Source organism: Phalacrocorax aristotelis, chromosome 2 (genome assembly GCF_949628215.1).
Source record: "Phalacrocorax aristotelis chromosome 2, bGulAri2.1, whole genome shotgun sequence".
Lineage (NCBI taxonomy): Eukaryota > Metazoa > Chordata > Aves > Suliformes > Phalacrocoracidae > Phalacrocorax > Phalacrocorax aristotelis.
Window position 1 is genome coordinate 6,577,136 of NC_134277.1, and position 10,606 is coordinate 6,587,741.

The 10,606-nt window shown below is 39.2% G+C and overlaps 1 protein-coding gene across 1 annotated transcript in view; it reads left to right on the forward strand.

The window, feature by feature from the left end:
- The window catches only part of LOC142054064 (sodium channel protein type 5 subunit alpha-like), a 34,474-nt gene extending 28,163 nt beyond the window's left edge, over nucleotides 1-6,311 (forward strand). The window contains exons 23-27 of the mRNA XM_075086262.1: nucleotides 350-403; nucleotides 2,160-2,301; nucleotides 2,930-3,030; nucleotides 3,452-3,722; nucleotides 5,113-6,311. Of these exons, the coding sequence (XP_074942363.1) occupies nucleotides 350-403; nucleotides 2,160-2,301; nucleotides 2,930-3,030; nucleotides 3,452-3,722; nucleotides 5,113-6,311 (1,767 nt within the window). The remainder of the gene's footprint in view (nucleotides 1-349; nucleotides 404-2,159; nucleotides 2,302-2,929; nucleotides 3,031-3,451; nucleotides 3,723-5,112) is intronic.
- The last annotated feature ends 4,295 nt before the right edge of the window (nucleotides 6,312-10,606 follow it).

Genomic DNA, 10,606 nt, shown 5'->3' on the forward strand with positions numbered 1-10,606 from the left:
AGTCAATCACAGAAGGAAACGGGGCAAATTCTGAGCTAATCTTCTGTAACATGGACTTTTTTTCAGCTATGAGGGTTGTAAGGCCTTTAGTAGACTGCGCTATGAAGGCTTGCCCTGTCAACATCCTAGGATAGCATGTTCTGTCCCACCCTAGCAAGTTTTTGTATCCTGATAAGGCTGAGAACACCACACGTACGTAGGGGCAAGTTTCCCTAAAATGAGCGCTTAGTGCTATGTGTGTGTGACGATACCAAAGGCTCTTACTCCAGTCAGTATCATTCAGATATTGCAAATGATGTGAGGACTTACCCTGAAAGTCCAACACATTTTCCATAATCTCTCATTCTAGGCAACATTTAAAGGTTGGATGGACATCATGTATGCGGCAGTAGATTCCCGAGAGGTCAGTCACTATATTCAAACTAGATTTTTTGTTAATGTTACTGTTTTCTACAAAAGCACTACGATTTTTGCACTTTTATATCTGCTGTTTGTGTTAAATCTTTCCAGTAATTATTCTGATCAGATGATGTAAACATTTCATCTGTGGATGACTCGTAGTATCCTAATCCGTTGTAATGGGGAGTAGGATTCAACTCCAGATCCACTCCCCTAAATGCAGTTACCGATACTGTAAGGCCTCCAAGTGCCCTGTATGGTTAATGGAGATCTGGTTAATACGCTCAGAGGGATCTAGGGAGCATTTCAGCTCACCCTGGATATCAATACTGTTCAGTTGAGCACCCTTTTATACTACATTGACTCTACTAACCACTGCGTGTCCATCAGCTCGCAGGGGACTTCAGAGCTCCCGCTCACAGGGAGGAACCTACCTTCACACAACCTTATTTATGAAAATCAGACTTGGAGTAAACCTGAATGTTTTGCAGTGACATGGTTTAAAGTCCACTTCAAAACATAAAACCAAACTTGGCAACAATCAAGCTATTGTGGATAAGCAACCATTTAAAATACATTATCTGGCATTGCTAGTACTATTTTACCTACTGTTCATATTGACAGTAGTGTTTGCTGTCTTATCAGAAATATCGTCAAATGTTATAAAGAACAAAGTGCTATGTCTTTGGAGGCAAAGAATTTCAGCTGAAGAGGTTATCTTAATTTGATCGTGACTTCAAAGGAATCAAATTATTTTAAAAGTAAACATATATAAAAACGGGGGGAGTTATGTTTCAATTTGAAAAACTATTTTTCTTGATTGGGTTTTGTTTTTATCCATAATAGCCATAGAATAAGGTTTTTTTGCTAAGAAGAAAAAGACATATGTAGGCCAAGATTTTTAATGGCAAGAGCTTGGAATTAGGCTTCTAATGGTTTGCTTGATTTTTCAAGTACTGAGCAATTTACAGCTCCTATTCCTATTGGATAAAGCTGAACTGATGCTTCTGAAACGCTTGTGAAAATCATGTCAGGAATGTCCAATTCAGTAACTATTTCTATTGACTTTAGTAGGGCCGCAATCAATTGCAAACGGTAGGATTTTAAGTCAGATTTGAAATGAAAAAAAAAAAAACCCACAACAAATAGCTTTTGTGGAAAAGAAAAATTAAAATAAAAGTAAACCTCATTCACCATTAGTCAAAAACTAAGTTCTGCTCTACAAGTTTTTCACTGCAAATATATTAGTATGAATTAAATCATCCTGTTTTGCAATGATCTAGCCAGAAACTACAGAAACAAACACTGTAAAAGAAATCAAACTAACAAGTTGTCTTTGTCTAAACACTTTGTAGTACTGTTATTCTGGACCTTATTTTCTGGTTAGATATCTCTCAGGGGTTGTGCTTGGTGTATCATTTTATAAGGTTCATGTTTTATTTCAAAAGGGATAGTAGTCAGCACCTGAGCAATAATGTCTCCAGAAGGTCCTAGAATTTTGGTGTATCTAGTAGTCACAGTATGAATGTTACTTCCTTCCACCATTTCATACCCCTTCCAAAACGCTATACATATAATAGTTTGTGTTATGCACTATTGGTAGTTTTAAACTCTACCAATTTTGTCAGAGTTAGCAGTAGGGCTGTAAATCTTAGGTCCTCCTAGAATCAATTTGTGAGAGGATCTGCAATATGAAGATTGTTCTGAATTGAGTCCATGTTGTTACTGGTCATTTTTCATGTTGCTTCTCATTCTTGCAGAAAAATGAGCAGCCGCAAATGGAGCACAGTCTATTTATGTATCTCTACTTTGTGAACTTCATCATCTTTGGATCTTTCTTTACCCTGAATCTCTTTGTTGGTGTTATTATTGACAACTTCAACCAACAAAAGAAAAAGATAAGTATATTGGTTGTGCTCCCAGGCACCTACTATGTCTTGAATAATGCTGTCTTTAGAGAACAAGGTCCTTGCTATACATAGACTCTAAAACTTCTATCAGCATTTACAAGAGCATTAGAAATTAAGTTAGCAGAAGGAACACCTAGGGTGAGTTTCTTCCTCCTTACTTTTCTCCGATAGCCTGAACACCCGGCTCTTTCCCCACTTATAAAAGGCAATGACACCTTCTCTGCAGCCCCTTAAACTTCTGCTCTTTTTGGGGAACTGAGCACGGCAGGTGACTTGTTATTTAGAAAGTGGTCTGGTACAGATGCTCGGAGAAGTATTTTGGATATTCAACGCAACCAGGATGTGGGAAGCCAGGGGACGATTCTTCCCTGTCCAGGTTTTCAGTAGGTTCTTTGTTTTCATGCTTTCTGAGCTAGCTGGGTTTCACCCGAGGACTTCTGCTCTGTGAATGTATGGTTTGTGTCACTCTGGTTTTTTGGACACGGTTACACATTATGAAAAGGGCTGGTACAGCAAAATGTGAAAAAGGAAGGAATGTTAGTTTCCAGCATTTTAGACTTTGGAACTACAATAGCGTTGCTTTCTCACCAAACAACAGTGACATTTCTCTATATACTTAGGTGGGGAAGATATCTTTATGACAGAAGAACAGAAAAAATATTACAATGCAATGAAAAAGTTGGGATCCAAAAAACCTCAAAAACCCATTCCAAGACCACTGGTAAGACTGTCTGCATTCTTCAAAAGGAAAATGCATTGCAGAAGTGCAATTTAATTCCCTGACAAGTGCATATGTTTACATATTGCATGTAAATTTTTAATGCTGTCTTTACCTTGATACTCAGACAGTGCTCTAAAGTCAATTCCATACCAAAAAGTTGCACTGAAAGATTTTGCAGGTTAAATATTTATTAAGTTCTCTGCAAAAGTACTGTTGGGTTTTACGTTCACCTTGGAACTGATTAAACTTCAGGATGGGAAGGGGTTTTTAACATCATTTTTACATTCTGCCTTTCCCAAATTCCTTTGACTTCACTATAGTTGAGTGACTTTGCAACATAAAAATTGGAGCTGTTGGAAACATGTACAGATGAACACTTCCTTCTTTCATAACTGATGCCAGATATTTTTTTTCCCTCTAGAACAGATACCAAGGGTTCCTTTTTGACATTGTAACATGCCAGTCCTTTGATGTTGTTATCATGATTCTCATCTGCCTTAACATGGTCGCCATGATGGTGGAAACCTATGAGCAAAGTGAACAGAAGGCTAACATCCTTTACAAAATCAATATATTCTTTGCTGCCATCTTTACTGCAGAATGTGTACTGAAGTTGGTGGCTCTGAGGCAGTACTATTTCTCAAATGCCTGGAACATATTTGATTTAGTTGTTGTGATCGTATCACTTCCTGGTAAGTAAAATTGGTTTGGCAAAATCTTTACTAAATCAATTATTATTCTTTTAAGAAAAAATACAGTTAAAATTTACCAACAGCAAATGGATGTGGAAATGGAAATCATAATACTCTCTTGAGGAAAAAGAACTAAAAAACCCACCATGATTATATTAAAATATGAAATAAGTTTTTTTAAAAAATTTCTGTTTTCTTTTAGTAAAAGTATTAAAAAAGGGCAGCTGTGTTATGTAAAATCTTTCATAATCATTCTTTAGTTTGTTTTTTCCTAGTGTGAAAGACAGAATGAATAACCCATCGTACCAGTACAACATTATGTGATAATGTGATAATTTCCATTGTTGCAGATTTAGTGCCAACCAAGAAATCTTCAATCACATAAAAATTGCTAGTTTCATCATCTGAGTTTGTAAGAGAGAACTGAAATATATAGACAATATGAAGACTGGAATTAGATTATAGACTACAGAATTCAGTTTCTGGAAACTCAGGCATAGCTGATTGAAAATAAGGGTTCACACTGTGTTCACACTTGTATAGGAAAGAACAACACAAGTATATTAGCTTTTATTTTAAGGGATTGTAATGGAAGAGCCCGGTAGAGAGCTTTTCTGCCAATTTAACTGTTCCTAGAGCCAGTACTGGCAAAATAGCACAAGGCTTTAGGGGAAGAAAAATATTTCTTTAGTATGACATCTTTTGGGGAAGTAAGATTCCAGTAAGAATATGGCTCTTCCTTGAGAAATTAAGTTCCTGGAGTGGAAATTCAGAAAAATGTATCAAAAACATCTAAACATAGAGGAGCCAAACCTTTTCTAGTGCTACTAGATCTGTCATTTTTTTCATGCAAACTAAAGTTAAAAACCGTCCCAATGTAGCTATGTCCTGGAATGAACAGAGCGCCATTGTAGAGTGGCATCGCTGGGTTTGCTCATACATATCTTGACTATATTATCTAAACGATGACCGCGACATTGTTGTTATATCTTGTTTTCTTAATTTAGCTTTGTAGTGTCAGTATTTGAAGTTATATTTGGAAGGTAAACACATAACCTGCACCTGCTGAAGTATTCATGCAAGCAGTGTCAAAGAAAACCGTCAATCAGTGAGTGTCGACTGATACGGGTATTCAAAGTTGTGCATAGAAAGGTGCTTGCCATCCTTAGTGCAATGGGTGCTATCTCCTAGTGGCCCAAGAATGTGGTTTATAATTGCTGATTTCTACAGCTATTTTTTCAACTCTAATTTCTATTAAAGGTTGTTCTGCTAGGGTCTTAGCATACAAACATCAGATATTTTTCAACTGTACAGATATTATATTTGCATCCTACTTACTAGTTAAGCAGAAATGTGATATTCTAACCAGTTGCTATCCTTTCCGTTTTAGCCTTACTGCTTTCTGGCATCAGTAAATTGTTTGAACATTTCTTGCCACCTACACTCTTCAGGGTCATTCGCTTGGCTCGGATTGGACGAATACTGAGGCTCATCCGGGCTGCCAAAGGAATTCGAACTCTGCTTTTTGCTTTAATGATGTCCCTACCTGCTCTGTTCAACATTGGCCTCTTGCTTTTTCTGGTCATGTTCATTTACGCTATTTTTGGCATGGCTAACTTTGCCTATGTGAAGATGGAAGATGGGATTGATGACATGTTCAACTTCCAAACCTTTGCTAACAGCATGCTCTGTCTCTTCCAAATCACCACGTCGGCTGGCTGGGATGGTCTTCTCAGTCCTATTCTAAACACTGGGCCACCGTACTGTGATCCAAACATAAGTGGTACTATAGGCGAATGTGGGAAACCTGCAATAGGAATTGTTTATTTTGTAAGTTACATCATTATATCATTTCTCATTGTTGTAAACATGTATATAGCTGTTATTCTGGAGAACTTCAATGCTGCTACTGAGGAAAGTACAGAGCCTTTAGGGGAAGATGACTTTGACATCTTTTATGAAATCTGGGAGAAGTTTGATCCTGAGGCAACTCAGTTTATAACTTTCTCTGCACTTTCAGACTTTGCAGATGCTCTGGCTGAACCTTTACGTGTACCAAAACCAAACAAAGTTGAACTCATAGCAATGGACCTGCCCATGGTCAGTGGAGACAGGATCCACTGCTTGGATATCTTGTTTGCTTTTACCAAAAGAGTGTTAGGAGATTCTGGGGACATGGATACTCTTAAAGTACAAATGGAGGAGAAGTTCATGGCTGCCAATCCATCCAAAATATCCTACGAGCCAATCTCCACTACTCTCAGACACAGACAAGAGGAAGCTTCTGCCACTGTCATCCAGCGTGCCTATAGGAGTCATTTGCTCCTGCGCTCCCTAAAGCAGGCTTCTTACCTGTACCATCACAGAAATTCCATTGGTGAAACTCTTGGTGGTGTTGCTCCAGAAAAAGAAGGACTTATTGCATTCATGATGAGTGAAAACTATGGTAGGAGTCCTGAGAAGTCTGAAACTTTGTCCTCACCATCCTTTCCTCCATCATATGACAGTGTCACAAGAGCCAGTAGTGGCAATCCTATGGTTGAGAATGGAGAAATTGCAGGTAATCAACAATCTCCAGAAATTAAATAGTTCATCAGTGACAATGGTGTTAAGATTATTTAAAAATGTTCACAGAAGCTGATATTACAAATACATGTCAGCTGAGGCAGCCTCCCTATTAAACAAAGTCTGTTGGTCATGATCAGTTAGGAATGATCGCTTAACTGTGGTAGCTGCTAAATCATAGCCTTTGGCTCTGCTATGTTCAGCTTTGTTCAACATTTACATATGCAGAGACAAAAGCTGTGAAGGATTTTAGGTATGTTTGATCAAGGGCACCCTACTGCAAAGCAGGTCCCAGAGTACCCGGGTGCTGCTGCATATTCACAGCAGGGATAGATAACATCTGCTGGCATCATCCCTGGTGCAAGAAGCAAAGAAAAGCCCAAACAGCAACAGATCTACTGGAGAACATGAAAAGAATGTCAGTGTTAAGATAAATTTCTGAAGGGAAAGGAGTTAAAATTTCCATTAGTCCATTCCTAATCGATACTCTTGTTATACACCTGTTCAAAAAAAGATAAAATTCAGCAGCCATTTTCTTATTTTTGGGGACTGATGTACCACTAACATAGCCACTGCATGATCTACAGGCATGCCGCAGTGTAGTGGACTTCTTCCAATATGATCGATTTACAGAGTAAGTCATGGCATGTACGCTATTGTAGTTGTTACTGCAGCTTAATGAAATAATAAATACAACTCTTGGTATTACAGAAGTTGTATTGAGCTGAGTAAAACCTTGCTTTATATTTTGTCTGTGAGGATTATTTCTTTAACCGAGTTTCCTCTGGCAGTGAGGAGAAGGCAGCTGTCGTGTGTGTCTTTCAGTCACTCCGTAACAAATTGTGTTTACAACGTACTTTCCTCAAACTTCACAGAATGGTTGAGTTTCATGCGCAAGTTCATTCCTGCCAACGTGGTAGAGAAAAGAGACACAAATAAGCATTTCCACTGGGGCAAAATTGGCAGCACTGCTTCAGATGACATCAGAAACCCAGGCTGGGGACTGCCACGTGGGCGGCGTCTGAGCTGCCCTTGGTTGTGGTGGTGAGTGTCGCCCACGGCCAGGGAGTGAGGCTTTGACCTAAGGTGGATGTGTCCCATTGGTGTCAGGAGCTTTTCCCTCTTCTTTTGTGCTTCCGTGATGGCAGGACCAGTCTTCTCTGTCCTGAAAAGATTAGAGAAGCCAAAGTATCAGTAATGTGGACATTTAAGAAATCTGGGTTGAAGCATTTGCATGTGGAGTTAAATCAGACTAAGAATGTAATCATAAATTCTGCTTCTCGTGAAACTACATGTGCACCTGGTCTCTCATGATCCCCATCACATTTTCCTTATAAAGTTCTTTATCTTTCTTCATGTCCCTACTAGCTTGGGCTTCTCAGAAAAACACGTGCCCAAACAGTGCTCAGTCGTCCATCCTTTGTACATGTACTCTGGAGATGTTTCCAGCTGATGCACTTTGCTGTCTAATGATTGTTGTGTTACCCTTTGTCGTGCACTAGACATCGTCACCAATTATCCTTGGCATTTTAATTTCTTAATTTAAACTTCAAACATGTTGCGCAGAAGCTAGCGTAAGGTACTCCTTTTTTTTTCTCAGTTGCAAGGTTGTAGCTGTGTGGTCACTGTTGGTTTTGGCAGGTTCTGGCAAGGCTCGGGTGGGTTTTTGCCTCCACACTGATCTCAGCCACAAAGAAAACTGGGTTTTGCAATGGAGTGGGACCTGCTGTACACTTTGCTTGCAGCCTGCAGCAAGTTGCGTACTCTCTTCAACACCCCGTCTCTATGGTGGCAGTTACACGGCCTGTCTTGTGTCTCTTTCTTCTTCTTCTGCCTTTTTCACCTCTTCAGATTGTGAGTTTTTTGGACAGAAATTCTCTTTCACTATGAATGGTAAATTGCACCTAATAACGAAACTCTGATTTCAGTTAATACTGTCTGAACAGTGATTGGAAATTAATTTTATAATAGCTTTTAATTTTAATTTTCTCTGTTGTATTCTCTTAGCTTCTCCTAGCCATCATAGCATCTTTAATTAGTTTTGACTAATACTCCCTCAAGTTTTAAGATAGGTGTACAGTGAACCTGCTTTATACCAGAGAAGACAACAGCTCTGTGCCGCTGGAACCCAGGGGACTCTATTATTTCACATTAAAAAATTAAACTAACAATTTAAAATAATAAATAAAATGAAAAGGTTTTAGTTGGCTAAAATGATTTTTAAAACACTTACCCAGCTTGCGACCCACCACAGGTCAGGATTTGACTACATAGCACTTGTGAGATGGTGTTTCCCAGCTCCAGCCTGTTCGATGTCGTTTCCCCAAGATGTGCAGAGTCTACCAAGAAGCAGTAAAGAGCTACATGCACCGTTCTCATCGGTTTGGGTGTGCACTGAGCAGTCCTGACATCGCATCCTCTCAGGAGATTATGTATTTAAATACATCCATATCCAAAGGCAGTGCAACTCATCTCTGCCAGGTTTGTGTGCCAGGAAAGGGTATTTTTGATTGTGAGAATAGTTTATTCACAGTCTGCTACATACAAGCCTTGCTGAATTCCATCTGTCTGGGAAGGCCACCCTGAAGCTGAGTCAGAGCTCTACCAGTGTAGGAGAGCAGATGCAAAAGATCAGCTGCTGCCCTAAGTGACTAGTTTACTGGTGCAAGAAATGACAAGTAGCCCCGAGGGTGAATTGCACCATCTGCAGAAACCCTTTTGAGTAAAGGTGATATCATTTTGGGGAAGGTAAGCACCTTGCTATGTTCTTTAATCCTTCTGGTTGTCCTCTGAACCCTCTTAATTTTGGATCCTACTGACGTCCAGACTAAAATGCTAGTTTCTTGTGATGGCTGAGTGGCCTAGTCTTGTTCCAGACGGATTGCCACCCTTTTTGGTCATGCTGAACAACGCGTTACGTGCTTGCTCCCTTTCAGCCACTATTTTGAGAGCATTACATTAACAGCCTGGTCTCTTCAACAATTACCTCTTCCGGAATCTATGTAGCACTTACAAATTTTACCCCAAATTATTGCATTTTTAAAAAGGTTACTCATAGAGACAACAAAAACATGAGGGCTGAGAGCTTTTCCCTTTGACAGTCCATGAGAAACTCCAGCGCAGTAACATGATGATTTTGTCAATTCTTTTGATAGTGGTGTAGCACAACAAATATAGCAAGGAAGGACATGGGAATACCAGAACAATGGTATCTCTCTGTAGTGGGCTTAATTTCACTACCTAAAGCACACACATTTTTCACAGGAAATCAAAGTAACGGGAAGGCCTTCGATATCTTCATTCCAGTCAGAAAAGTTAAAGGGGGGGGGGGAAGGATGATGTGGAACTAACCAAAAAAAGAAAGCTTTTTTTTTCAGCAAAAATAAGGACCTGTAGCATAAGCTGGACTGACATTACCATTGAGACAATCATTATTAATGGGTCCATACTGATACTTTAGCTCAGTGTTTCTCAACTCTTGGGCAAATCAATAGAGCTGCATAGCGTGAGACTCCTATTGCACTTTAAAGAAAAGATAAGTTTTTTCCTCCCATCTGCCAGATACCTTTGCAGTTTAACAGGTGTGAATTAAAACTGGCAAGTGCAGAGAAGCAATACTAGAATGAATAACAAACTATGTTATGAAAAGAGACTCAAGTTTAGTTTGTTCAGCCTAGAAATAACAGCTGAGAGGATGCATCATAACTCTCAGTAAATAAAACAGGTGGGAAAATATGAGCCATGGAGAAAAACATTTAAAAGATGAATAATCAGGGAAAACTGGAAATTAGAAGAGGCTTCTGTTCTTCGAGGGTGGAGTTGTGAAACTGCTTTGCAGCAGGAGCAGAGAAACCAGTCTGATCAGAAGGTGAATAGTTATACGTTTCTCCAAGGGACCATGTGCCATGGCGCTTTCAAGGGGACCTGTGACCCAGCAGGCTCCTTGGTTCCTGCTCAAAACTCCTTGAATATAATAAAATTAAGACTGGGATTTGCAACAGGACAAGTGAAACTTGTTGAATGCTTCCTCCTAGTGGTTTTAGGTCAAAATGACACATTTAAAGTGAAAAAAAAAATAATTAAAATGTCGGGGCCTCTATCTCAACTACAGCGATTGAAACCCAAACGGATAAATAACTGCCTTAAAAACTAGTATTAGCAGCAAGCAGAGAGCTTAAAGGGAGTGGGAGAAAGGGTTGTACTAAAAGAAAGCTACAGTTTAAAAGTCAGAAAATGAAATGTTTGAGAATTACCAGTGAAAAAGAGAATTAGACCATGAATAGGAAGGTGAAACAGTAATAACTCACTCATTGGCTATA